The 12,900-nt window shown below is 45.4% G+C and overlaps 1 protein-coding gene across 2 annotated transcripts in view; it reads left to right on the top strand.

Moving 5' to 3' along the window:
- The first annotated feature begins 1,270 nt into the window (after positions 1–1,270).
- The window catches only part of GRB2 (growth factor receptor bound protein 2), a 54,362-nt gene continuing 42,732 nt past the window's right edge, over positions 1,271–12,900 (top strand). The window contains exons 1-2 of one of the 2 annotated variants that reach the window (XM_051797922.1): positions 1,271–1,285; positions 11,003–11,222. In XM_051797922.1, coding sequence (XP_051653882.1) covers positions 11,145–11,222 — 78 coding nt within the window. In that variant the 5' untranslated portion in view covers positions 1,271–1,285; positions 11,003–11,144. Of the gene's footprint in view, positions 1,286–6,179; positions 6,331–11,002; positions 11,223–12,900 lie in introns of those variants that run through there. The other variant, XM_051797921.1, reaches the window with a different exon arrangement.

Below are 12,900 nucleotides of genomic sequence, written 5' to 3'. Positions count from 1 at the left end.
TGTAGTTTAGAGACAGTACAAGGAAGGGGAAGGAGATAAACGTGCAACTGGAATTGTAATAACATAAAATCATGAGTTGTGCTTAGTGTTGCACAAGCATTTCCGTAGTTCCTCTTTGGATTGTTCCACCCCAGTAAAATCTACTGAATTACTAGAAGGTTTGAAAGGTTAGAGTAAAGATACATTTGGAACAGAGCTCTGGAGTCTGGATAATCTTGGCTCTGACACTGATTCCCTGTGGGTCTTAAACAAGCCCCTAATAAACCCTGTTTTCACTCACAGGTGCACTGTCTATAGAATTTCTGTCAATGAAATGTGCAGTTACAGGGGCTGAGCAGCTGGAGCTTTAACCTGTTTGTGCCTTTATTTCCTCCTTGGTAAATCTGATCTAACTGCTCACCTCAGTGCTTTAGGGACTTTGTGCTTGCATCTTGGGATTAAGTGAAAAAATGTTTTCAAAATGCATTATTACAGGGCTGGTTGGAGGAGCAGAAACACTCTTGGATTGGACAGTGTTGCTACAGATTCAGAAATATGACAGGTATCCAGAGAGCATTTTTCCCATGTGTTCTAATACTGGATGACAAAGGGGAAACTCAGAAAGGCAGGTGATGTGAAGTACTCAAGAGGCACTAAACTGGTAGGATTTTATGGATCTGAGAACTGTGCTGTAAAGACCTGTTTTATAAAACTCTGTCTTATGTTAAGTCATCATCCTCTCTATCTTTTAATGTTACAGAATTGTGAATGAATGGTCTACAAGTAAACAAGGTCATATTAGTTTTGGGTGCTTACAGTAATATAATATTCTGGTATGGAAAGTGCAGCTCAATCAATTTTGCCTGCAGATAAGAATTGCTTCCCATCCTTACTTCAAAACAGCTATTAAAACTATTCCTCGAGTGCTTTTCTCCTCTCACATCCTTACATTTCTTGGAACTGTTTCACCGTGTGTGAAGGCCTCCTGTATCCCTTCGGTAGCAGGTGAGCTTACAGACACGAAGCAGGTACCGCGGGCCCGTGGGGACGGTCTGAGAGGGCTTCCTTCATTTCGTGCTCCCCGTGTCTCAGCGCAGGGATCCGCCGGCTCCTCCTGGGGCCACAACATATGGGCAGGGACGGGCTGGCTTTGCAGTGAGCTTCCGCCTCGGAGCGGCTGGTGCTGCCCGACGGATCGGGGGGAACTATTTGACCTCCCTGCATGTGCCTTTCAGTCAGCCCTCGTCAGCCTGGCTGCTGCGGGTAGAGCAGACATGAACGTCTCAGTAGGACCACTTTAAATCAGGTATTGTATGCAAAAAAACCAAAATCTTTCTTTGCCTCTTTCTTTCTTTCTCTTTTTTTTTTTTTTGTTAAGCTCTCCGACAACACGTTGAAGTTGCATTTTAATATTTGAGGAGTAGCATTTCTGAATAGTAGTGCAAAGTAATATAATTAAATCAGCCAGAAAATCCTGTATTGTTTAAAACAGGCAGGTGCTGTTTGTCTGATTCCCCCACCCCTTTGCACGTTTTTGACAGATGCTAAGAAATTACCATATTTCTAATGTGTGTAATGATAAGAGGAATTAAAAGGGGAAGGTTGATACAAAAGCTGAATCTTGAAAATTAAAAGCAGTAGTTGAGCTGACCAACACTTTTACCAAAGCTGAATGAAGGTAGTATTTCATTTCAGCTGAATTATATTACTTCCTAGCTCCTGTGTATTGCTTAATAAATGGGCTGCACATAATTCAATGTCTAATTATAAAAAATAAGTGAGAAGAGATATTCCTCAAAAGAGAGAGATTCTGCCTTTTAGTAATAAACAGCATCTGCTTTGTTTTGCTCCAAACTGAAAGGTTATTGAACTGACAATTCCAAGCTGTCCTGAAAATGATGGAGTACTGAACTGGGAGTAGGAAGAAAGCAGAAGCCCTTTTGTACTAAAGAAAGGGCAGATGACACACTGTAGTTGGATCTGCTTCTCCTTTACAGATTTCTTTCAGAGCTTAAGCAGCTCTGGATGACCCCAGCCAAGTGATTTTATTGTTTCATTTCTTAATGGCTGTTGCAGGTCCCAGGTAGAGCAGCTTTTCCTACATAGTCATTTTTGTAATAATCTTGTCCTTTCTTTGTGTCCATAGAAACACATGTGGCATGGAAGGGAATCTGCTTTTATTACTGAGCTTTAGTGTAAGACTCATGGGTGGGTTTGGTTTGGACCTTTGTTCTGCTAGTTTTCAGGCTAAGTTAAGTTTCTTGTCTCCTGGTCTACAAAAGCCAGAACAGCCCCTGTTTGTCACATGGTGATTAAGCTGCTTCACAAGTGCTCCTGAGATCTGTAAGGAGTAAAACTGTGAGGCTGCTTTGGCAGATCAGCTGTTCTGTCTGGGTCACAAGCACCCAACACTTATTTACTGCACTCGGGCAGATTCACAGAGACAGTTGTGATAACAGTTCAGTGTGTGTGAGAAGTCAGGGCAGAGCACTGGGAGGGTTTCAGCTGGCTCTTGGTTACAGCAAGGCTCAGAAGTTAAAAACTATTCATTCTCTTCCAATGCTGTGTGATTAGTTATTGTATGGCTTTGGGCAAGCCCTCTATGCCTCTGTTTCCCTGTTTGAAGAATATGGATATTTGTATGTTTTATGTGTATAAATCTGTTATCTGTTATTATACATCTGTCCCTTTGATATTGTTGCCTTTAGTGCTAACACAAAGCTGCAAAACAAAATGAAATAAATAGCCAATATAGAGCAAAGTAGTTACCCAATCCCTTCACAATCCTGCTCTCTCAAGAACAGACACAGAAAACACATTTGGACAAGTTTTTTTTTCCTTAGCTTTGCTGTCTGATTCCCTAATTAGTCCTGTCACACAATGTTCCAAATATGGACATGTGGGGAAATCCTATAGATCAGAAACCTAGATCTTGAATTGAGGTTTTAGAGAAACTCCAGTAATACCAGTGAAGTCTTGTAGACTCCCTGAAAAGCTTGCTTGGTGCCCATTTTAATACACAGTGACAAAGGAAGTGAATTTGTTGCCCATTCTGTAAGTGGCACCTGTTCCATGTGGCCTGACTTGAGAACATCAGTGTTAGGTTTTTTTCAAGGTATTTAGCATCTTCCTAGAGCAGGTCATATTTGTTGCTCTTTGGTTGCATCAGGCATGTTTGGTGAAGCAACTTCCACTCCAAGACAGACCCAAATACCTAGTAAAAGGAATACTTTTGGATTATATGGATAATGTCCATGATTTGGTTATTACACTGAGGCCAACATGGGTTGATATGAGAAGAAAAAGGCAAGAAGATAATGCTCATGCAACAAATATCAACAGCCCCATCCCCTCCTCGCTGTGCCTGCATTCCTGGCATTCCCCCATTTGCCGCACCCACTGTGTTCCCCACATCCACACAGAGGTGTGGAGCCAGGCAGTCCCTGCACAGCTGCCAGAACAGCCTGGTGGCAGTAAATCTTCAGCTTGGGGGAAAATCGATCAGGGCCTGTCTGCATCTCTCCTACATTGCCCGTGGCTGATTGTCTGAATTGTTTTCCGTGGGAGGAAGCTTTGTGTCCTGGTTCACGTCCAGGCTGTTTAGATACAACTTACACACAACACACACGGTGTTGTGGTATCTGAACTGAAGCAGTACGATGCAGAATCACAACGTGAAAGTTTGAGCATCTTCAGAGGTGCTGAGCCAGGCAGGGGCTTGCTTTTAAAAAAAGTCACTACAGTTCTTTGAGAGCAGGAAATGCGTCAGAGGAAGAAAGGTGCACATTAGCCATGTATTTTATTACAATTATTGTGCCAGATGCTGTTAAAAAAAACCATTGCAACACAAAGTTCCTTAAATTGTCAGTAGTGTATTGTAGTTTGTGGTGATCACAGATCCTCATCTCTGAGAAGGGGCTTAGGAACATGGTATTAACATGAATATTCCAAGCAGCACTTTTAAACCTTGAGTGGCTGCTCACCACATTTTAACAAATATTCCTCTGATCTGTTTGATAGCAAAACCCATACATTTGTTTCCCCAGAGTGCTCTGAGAAGTTTAAAAAGGTATGCAAAAGAAATGTCAGACACCGAGATATGTCTTACTTTCTTAAAATACTCAGAGCTAATCTTGGATTATATTTTATCACCACGAGCTGTCATAGAAAATTCAAGCTATTCTTAGACTACAAAAAAAACCCATTTGAAATTGATCCTTTAGCAAAACAATGTCTCTGTTGCCTTTTTCACCCTTGCTCACAGCTATGTCAGGATTTTGGCTTTTGCTGTAGGTAAAGCTGCACAGTAAGTTGTGGGTTTTTCTAAAGCATTGTTTGCAAGCTGGGAGAACGACCTACATGGTTTGCAAGCAAGTAGATCTCAGCAGCTCCTCAGTCAGGAGTATCTTTCTGCAATAATCTGATCTCTGCTATCTCTGAAATTTGTTGCTTGTTTGATTTTCTAGGACTGCCCTTTTAGAGTCAGGCAGCTGCAGCCCCATAAAGTAGCTGTCATTCAACTGGCAGCTGTTGGCCATAGCTGGCTTTGCAACTCCAGCTAAAAGTAGCTCCTCTAACTTTTCTGTAAGTTAAATAACGTCTCAGAAGGCTTACTGAGAACTTCTGAATCCCCATTTTGAGGTCATACATGAAACCAGAGATTCTGTAGGGCTGTTCTAGGAACAAGTACCGGGGACTTGAGGGATCTTGGAATCTAGCTCGGATTTCACCAGTCTTTTTGTCACCTTTCTGTATTCTCAGAAAGAATGTCTGAAACATTTGTAACATCCTCAACTCCTAAAGCTCCTTTTCTCCACCCTTTCCAATTTTTCAATGAAGTATTGGGAGAATTCACACTTCCCCCAATAACCAAATCTGGGAATAAGTTAAATCCCTGTAAGTACAGTGCTATGAGGATGAGAAAATGGTCTTGCTAAGGGTTTAAACCATACATTTAATCCCAGGAATCTTCCTTAAGCTGCTTAAGCATTTAGAATGGGAATGTTAGCGGGGAATGTTTGTAGAACATGGTTTGTAAGCCAAATTGCATGAGGTTGTGGTATATTTTCTGATCTTACTTTAGTCTTGGTCTGGATGTAACTACCTTTGGTCTCTAGAGCCACAGGAAAGCTTTTTTTATTCAGTGGCTTTATCTAGGGATCGAGGCCTGATGTTTACCTGAGACACTGCTTTACTGTATGTTGTAATTAGAGTGTTTTCAAGCCAAAAGAATGTCAGGAGGGTCACCCAGGCAAACCCTGGCATTAGTCACCTGTGCAATGTGAATTTTGCCCTCTGTGCACCTTGTAATTGCAGTGTGTGATCACAGTGTTTATTCCTGCAGCACGGGCACCGTAATCACTGCTCGTGAGGGGTGGCAGGTGTCAAATAATGGCTCTACGGGGTGTGTTGTTTGCTCTGAGCTTGGGGAGCAGCTCCACACCCTTCAGTGCCAGCTGGACAAGCTCGGCTGTATTGCTGGAATGGGAGTTTTCCCTGGGAGTTACAGGAGCTTCTCAACTGCTTTGTCCTTGCTGGCTCCGTGGTGTGGTACGTTCCCTGTCTGGCAGAAAAGTGGAGACACTGATAAACTGGGCAAATATTTTGCACAAAGCTGGGGTGGTTTCACCTCTGGAAACCTGTGCTCGTGGCCTTCTCCCCGGGGTGTTAACAGAGCCTCGACAGCAGAATCACAGAATCAGGTTGTTAAAGACCTCCGAGACCATCGAGTCCAACCTGTGACCCAACAACACCTTGTCATACAGACCATGGCACCGAGTGCCACGTCCAGTCTGCCCTTAAGCATCTCCAGGGACGAGGATTCCACCACCATCCTGGGCGGCCCCTTCCACTGTCTAACCACTCCTTCTGTGAAGAGATTCCTCCTCGTGTCCAACCTAACCCTCCCCAGGCGCAGCTTAAGCCTGTGTCCTTCCGTCCTGCCGCCGGTTGCCCCGGAGGAGAGCCCGGCCCCCGCCTGGCTGCCACCTCTTTTCGGGTCTATTGCACGGCCCGCGCTGCTCAGGTCTGCTATAGCTCCTCTCCCCTCGGCGCCGGCTCCTCCAGCACTCCCGTAATTCCCGGTCACTCCCGGTGCCTCCCGCGGCTGGGGCGGGGCAGCCCTGGACGCGCACGCGCGGGGCGTGCCCGCAGGCGGGGCGGGGGCGCGCAGGCGCCGGGGGCGCGGAGGGCGCTGACAGGGCGGCTCTCGCGAGAGCTGCGGCGGGGCCGGCGGCGCGGCGGGCGGGGGGGCCGGGCCGGGCAGGAGCGGCGGCTGAGGCGGCGCTGGAGCGGCGGCCGGGCCGGGCCGCGCGGGGCCGGGCAGGCGGCGGGAACGCCCAGCGCTGCGCGGTGAGTGCGGCGGGCCGGGCACGCGGCCCTCGGCGCCCGCCGGGCTTGGGTGGGGAGGGGCGGCGGGGGGGGCGCGCACGCCGAGCCCCCGGTGCCGCGGCCTGTGCTCCGCGCTGGGAGCCGCCTCAGCGCCGGCCCCGCGACCCTGGGCCTCTGCTACCCCCGGGGATGGAATAAGGTCTGGGCTGTGTTGTGTGCTCGGCGGGAGCCCCAGCTCATGTACCGCTCCGTGCTGGGGACCGCCGGGCCGGGGCTCATTTTGGGGCTTTTTCCTCTTCTGTGGGGTGTGCTCTGCTCGTGGTTCTTGGGGCTTATCTTTACTATGCCCTACAGAGCGCTCCCTAACTTTGCGCCGCTCCCAGGGGCTAAAAGGCTGAGCACCATGTAGGCAGGATAACACCCCTACCTTTGTGTCTCTAAACGCCTTTCGGGTCGTGCTTCAGACGCGAGTTTCTGGGATGGAGAAGGACGTGTTTCTCGTAGCCTCTTCCTTCTTTTCTGAGCTTCCTGCCTGACGTTCGGTGTTGGTTCTGTGGGGGTAAGGTTCGACTTGCCAATATAGTTTCAAATGATCTCTGAAGACAGTGATGCAGTCTTGTTAACTCCCACAACATCTGACTCAGACATCTCTTTTATAACCTAAAGAGAAAACTGTTCTGTAGCACAGCTAATAATTGCAAGGGCAATTCATAGATGCAGTGCTTAGGGAAGTTAATTCCTTGTTTTAAAACTTAGTAAATGCCTGAGGTCAAGGGACAAAATCTGAAGGATCACAGATGGTTAATCTTCAAACACAGTGTTGTTTGTAATCCATTTCTATGTAAACTTTGGATATTGAGAATTCGTACCAAAAAAAGACCTTTCAGTTATTATCATCTGTTATGTTGATTAAGTCATGCAGTGTTTTGAGTATTTCATAATGCCAGCCAAGCTCATGACATTTAAAGCTACTTTATGCAGTTTAAAATAAGAAAAAAAATGTGCTAGCAAATAAGTTTTGGCAGAGGTGAAGTTTTTTGTTACCTGATAAAATGTTTTGATCTGATAAGTATTATCTGTGCTTTGTGCTGTAGCTTAGTTTTGTAAGTGATATCTGGAGTTGTCATGCGGTCCTTAAGGAATTTGAATGGCCTTAAGCTGCTGGATTCTGAGTATCTTTTGTGATCCTGAGTGTTCTGGGGTTTATACGTTGATAATTGAATTTAGATTTTACCTCATTCCTTTATCATGTTATACTTCCTTATTTGGCTAATTTGAATAAGTGTTCTGCCCGTGTAATTTTTGCTTTCTATTCTTTTGTCTACAGCCTGACACTTCCATTTCTGCATGTCTTCCAGATGATGTATCCACACATTTTTCTCTCCACCACCCTTAATAATGTTTTGTCCTAGAACAGCTGATGAAGCTTAGGATCTGATTCTTTCCAAAATCTCCCACTAATTGTATCTTCTTTATTCCCTCGCTTTGGCTTTTCTAAACTATCTGTTCTATTCCTGCCTGTATCACTTTCCAGAAGAGCAGTAAAACAGTGGAAAGAGAACAATGAGAAAGCTCTCTCTTGTTTAAAAACCATGCTGTTTGTAAGAGCAGTGTAAAAAGCCCACCTTTGCCTGTGTGGCTTTTGAAATATCTGTTAAAAAGCAAGTGAGAATTGTTTCCTGTTGGCCACAACAGGGAGTTTTGTATTTATAATTACTTATATTCCATCCTGAGCTGCAGCACTACTGCTGCTGAGCATTTACTGTTGGCTGCATCTGCTGCCTTTTCATCCTTTCCCCCCCACTTTTTTTTTTTAAGAGCAAAGGAAGTATCTTTCTCTAAGCCACAGTAAGGTGAGAGATATTGATATTCTGAGAAATCTTAGTCATTCCTCTAGCAAGATCACCTGGTAATTTTTGTAACATGTAATCATTGTATTCATATATTGCCTGTTGTTCATTCATACCAGTCTTATTCCATTTGTAGTCTGCTGGGGCTCACTACAGTAACGTGTCCTGCTGCCCTGCTCTCTGCATGAGGCATGTACAGCTGTGCTCTCAGTGGGCACAGACCTACCCCAGTAAGCTCATTTTCCCCCTCGTGCAGTTGATTTGTTCATATTTTAATAATTACGTGCCTGACTGTGTGTGAGAACTTATTTCATAAGGTTATGAACAGCAAATGCTTTCTAAGTGACTTTAAGGGAATTACGTTCTGAGTTTACCTTTCCTGACATTTGCTGTGTCTTGGTTTAATATTTCCAAAGCTTTTCCCTGTTTTACATGTAAGTTTGTTGCCTAAACTTCAGCTACACTTTTGCCTAAAGTCAGGATGGTTAGTTTTGTTCTAGGCTGCAGCTGCTGTTAACATTGTTACCTGAAAACATCACTGCTTTATATGCTGACAGTATGTATGATGGTGGTAGTAATCCCAATGCATGTGTAAAGAAAATTGCATGATGAATCTCTTTCATCTTGAACTGTGCTGGAAAATTTCCCGATATTGTGCTGCTGCTCAGCTCAGGGAAATGCCAGTGTAGTTCTTGGAAATGCTGCATCAGTTTCTCTTAGACAGTTGTGTGTTAACCCCTTCAGTTAAAAATAATTCTTCACTGGTAGTGCTGTACTGGGTAGCAATACTTGGGTACCCCAAAGAAAGGAACAGTTACCAGCTGAAGTTTCTTTCTTTAGATGTGCCTGAGCCTTTTGATTTGTGCAACTTGCTGTTACATTCTTAGGTTTGGAACCCCAGGTTTTCAAGCTGAAAGGTGTTTGTGTGCCCATATAATCACACACATCTTCACACGTGGTGCAGTGCTGTTAGAAACACCCACAGGTTGCTGCCACTGGTATTTGTCACTTAAGGAGGAACAGAAATAGATGCTGTTCACCATAACAGGTATATTTGCAAGCACTGAGCAAACATTTGCATTTTCCATTACTTCGTACATGGTCAATCGTGTTGCTCCTTAATGTTGCAATAATGGCAGAAAATTATCAATACCATCAGTTAAAAAACCCCAAGAGGGCAGGTTGGAAAGATGAGATGGTGAACACAACACAATAGAGGCGGCAAAGGGAAAATACTTCTGGTGAAGGAAAGTTATTGTTGCTGTTTGAGGGAGTGTGCTGGTGTGGTGTGGAAGACTCACATCAGAAAGGTGCTTCTTCATCACCTTTAAAATTAATTAAGTCTTTTAGAATTACCAATGCAGTTCGGGTGATACACTGGATGACTTTAAATATGTGTGCTGGTGGAAGCTTGGGTACAGTGTATTTATTTCCACCAGTCAGGGTAGCACAGGCAGCTTGGGGATCTTCCTGGCTCCTGACAGCCTTGTCAGTCTTGCTGATGTTTCGGTATCGCTGTGTGGGAGGACCAGAGAAATCCCAGAGCTCTGTCCACGTGGGGACTCATGCTAAGCTGGTCTTTTTTTTTGATCAAGGTAAATCCTGTACCTACCTCTTCTCATTCTGCCAGATTCCTGTGATAGAATCTCAGTTCTGGTGTTTGCCTTGAGCTTCGTTTATTCTTTACAGGGAGCTCAAGGTTGGGCAAACATGGGACTCGTGGAATATAAGTGTATTAATTGCTGAGCTGCATTTATGTAAGGCATGTTTTTCTCTGAAATGAGAAATTACTGTTGCCATCTGCTGCCTTTGCATGCAGCAGGGCTCTTTCTGGGCTGCAACCACAGAGCCCGAATTAGCAGGTGCGTGGGTTCACCAGTGTTTGTCAGATCTCTCCTGTCTTGAATTGTCATTGACAAGTACCAGCTCTCTGCTTGTTCTTCAGGAGGATATTCATGGTTTTTAACTTGTATACTGTATTTTTTTTTTGTTTACCCTCTCTGCTATCAAGAGTAGCTGGAGTTAGATTAAATCCTTCCTATTATAACCTGAGATCAAGATTTAAGCCTTTTCAGTGGTTTCAGTGTGTATATATGCTTTGCCCGGTTTGATGTAATTTCTTCTCTGGGCCCATAAGAGATACACAAACCTTCTGTCCCTCACACTGTGCTTATGAATATGTTTTAACGTGTTCTGCTGCTCAAAACCCTGGAATTTCAGGGTGGTTGCTTTAATGTTCGAGTGAGCCCAAACTTTTGTCTCTGTGTAATGTTATTTGAGGACACTTTTTGATAGGCATTTCAATCCCAAGAACCCGGCAGCACTCTCTGCTTTGTCTAACCCGCTGTAGTTAAATCTGCCCGAGCCGTATGAATGGAAGAAATCCATGGATCCCAAGCCATGGGCGCAGGCTGCGTCTCCACATGTGGTGGGAGCGCAGCGCATCCCCTGGCCCATCGCCGCCCACGTCCCCCGCGGGCCGTGCCCCGTTACATCGCCGTGCTCACCGATGCGAGGAGCGGGAGGATTCCCGTGAGAGGCGGGAGCGGGGCGGGCCCGCCCGGCGCGGCTCCCCCGCGGGCAGCGGAGCTCCCTGAGCCCCGGGGCGCGGGCCGGCGGTGTCTCCCGGCGGGTCGGGGCCGGGCCCGCCCCCGGGGCCGGCGGGTTGGTCACTGGCCGCGGGACGCGTCACTCGGGGCGGGCCCGGCCCGGGCGAGCGGCCGCGGGAGGAAGCGGCGGCGGCCGCGCCGGGCGGAGGGAGCGGCGCTGGGCGCGGCCCCGGCCATCGATCCGTGCCACTTCCCCTAATGGCCCGTCTCTTCCTCCTCCTCCCCCTCCCCTAGGGCGGATCGTCCCCCGGCCTCCCTGTATGTGAGAGACGGGGCCGGCGCCTCGCACGGAGCCGGGAGCCGCCGCGGGAGCAGCGGAGGCTTCGGGGAGCGCTTCCTGCCCACCGCCCGCACCGCCGGGCGCGGCAGCCCCAGCATGGAAGCCATCGCCAAGTACGACTTCAAAGCCACGGCGGATGACGAGCTGAGCTTCAAGCGGGGAGATGTCCTTAAGGTAGGTGGAGGGTGAGGGCTCGGGAGGTTCCTCTTTACCCCTGGGCTGTTCGGCTGCTCTCTGAGTCTCTTCCTGTCCGTCAGACCTGACGCTCTTGCGGGTCCCCGGGGAGCGCCATCTCCTTTCAATAGGGAGCCTCAAGATCTCCGAAATCTCAGTCACACCTCTCTAAGAGCAGGAGAAGCCGTTTCATTTCGGTGTTAAGCGTGCACCCTGGTCTCTAAAGACTCTCCTCTGAGACTGGAATATTTGAAAACTTAGTCATAAACACAATACCGAGCAGAAGTAGAAGATCATCTCTACACTGAATTCCCCTTATGAGAGGAAGCCCCATAAAATAATCAAGATCAATTTGGTATTCCTCTTCCTTGCCTCCTGCCAAAGATCCCAATATCAAAGAACAGTGATTGGATTATTTCTCGGTAGATAATCTTTTAGCATCAGGCTGTCAAATATTGAAGCTGAGTTTTATCTTCAGTCCTGATGAACTTGAGTGATAAGCTTGTGGCTGAATATTTAATGGATCTGTGCAGATGTAAGTGAATGTTGGAATGCATTAGAGGAATTTTGGTCTATAGTTCTTTCAATATATCAAAGGCTTTTAGGACTTCATCTTGGCTGTATTGCTGGAATTTGAAAAATATTTGAATTTCTAAAACTTTAATAAAACTGGACACACAGAACAAGCCTAAAATTTTATTTTGGAGGGGGAGTAAAATGCAAAAATCCATAGTGATTTGGCCTCAATGAAGCAGAGCTCAGGGCTTTGTTGCTTCCAAGGAATAAGACCGTATTGCAGAATGTTTTAATGGAGCTCATTCAGAGTCACTATTCTCTATAAACATTTAAGGTGGTCTTTACCTTCTTAGTGTGATGTCTTGAATATTAAAGTATTTTTAAGCCACTTTTTTCTAAAATGCTTTGAGTCAAAGCAGTTTTGAGAGGTGCCTTTCTGCAGATGTAACTGTGTGTATGCTGACAAATCAAGTCCTGCAGACCTCAGTGGGATTACTCATCTGCTCAAAATTTTTGCCAAGGAAGGGCTTAATTTTTAACTACTATTTTAAGATAAGTTGGAAAAAATAACCTCTGTGTATAAACTTAATATATGTCTTTGGTAGCTGATATTTCAATAACATAACTGTGGCTTTGTTTAAAGCATGTGACCATCAACAGATAAAGGCTGCAAAAATATATCCTGCTTTGAGACTGTTAACTTATAAAATAATTGCATCTATATGCATCCCTGGCCCATAATTGGCCTAAAAACTCCTGTTAGACCTGTACACCTCACTGCCAGAGTGTGTGTAAATTATCAGAATATTTCCTTTGGTTGTTTTAAACATTTGAGACTGTCAGAATTTTATAACCCTTCTGTGATAACCTTGCATTTATTTTTTTTTAACCTGAGCTGTTTTCTTCTATTTTGGGTTACAACTAATTGCCCTCAACTTTTACAGTGTATTTGAAGTAGAGCACAGCTAAAATCAGCTTGTAGAAAATGCTGAACAGGAAGGAAGAATTAAGTATAATAAAGTTTATTTTAAAGTGTATTCTCAACTCTTTTAGTCTAGTTTGGTGTGGAAGTTTGCTGAAGTACCTGAAAAAATGTCTTCTAAAATTTGCATTTGTTTAGAAATATGTTCTTATCTAAGAATTAAAGGAAATATAACTTTTT

Source organism: Manacus candei, unplaced genomic scaffold (assembly GCF_025592945.1).
Source record: "Manacus candei isolate 608988 ecotype Guabito, Panama unplaced genomic scaffold, ASM2559294v1 h1tg000047l, whole genome shotgun sequence".
Classification (NCBI taxonomy): Eukaryota; Metazoa; Chordata; class Aves; order Passeriformes; family Pipridae; genus Manacus; species Manacus candei.
The sequence above is the reverse complement of the archived record's forward strand: the minus strand, read 5'-3'. Positions and strand labels throughout refer to the sequence as shown.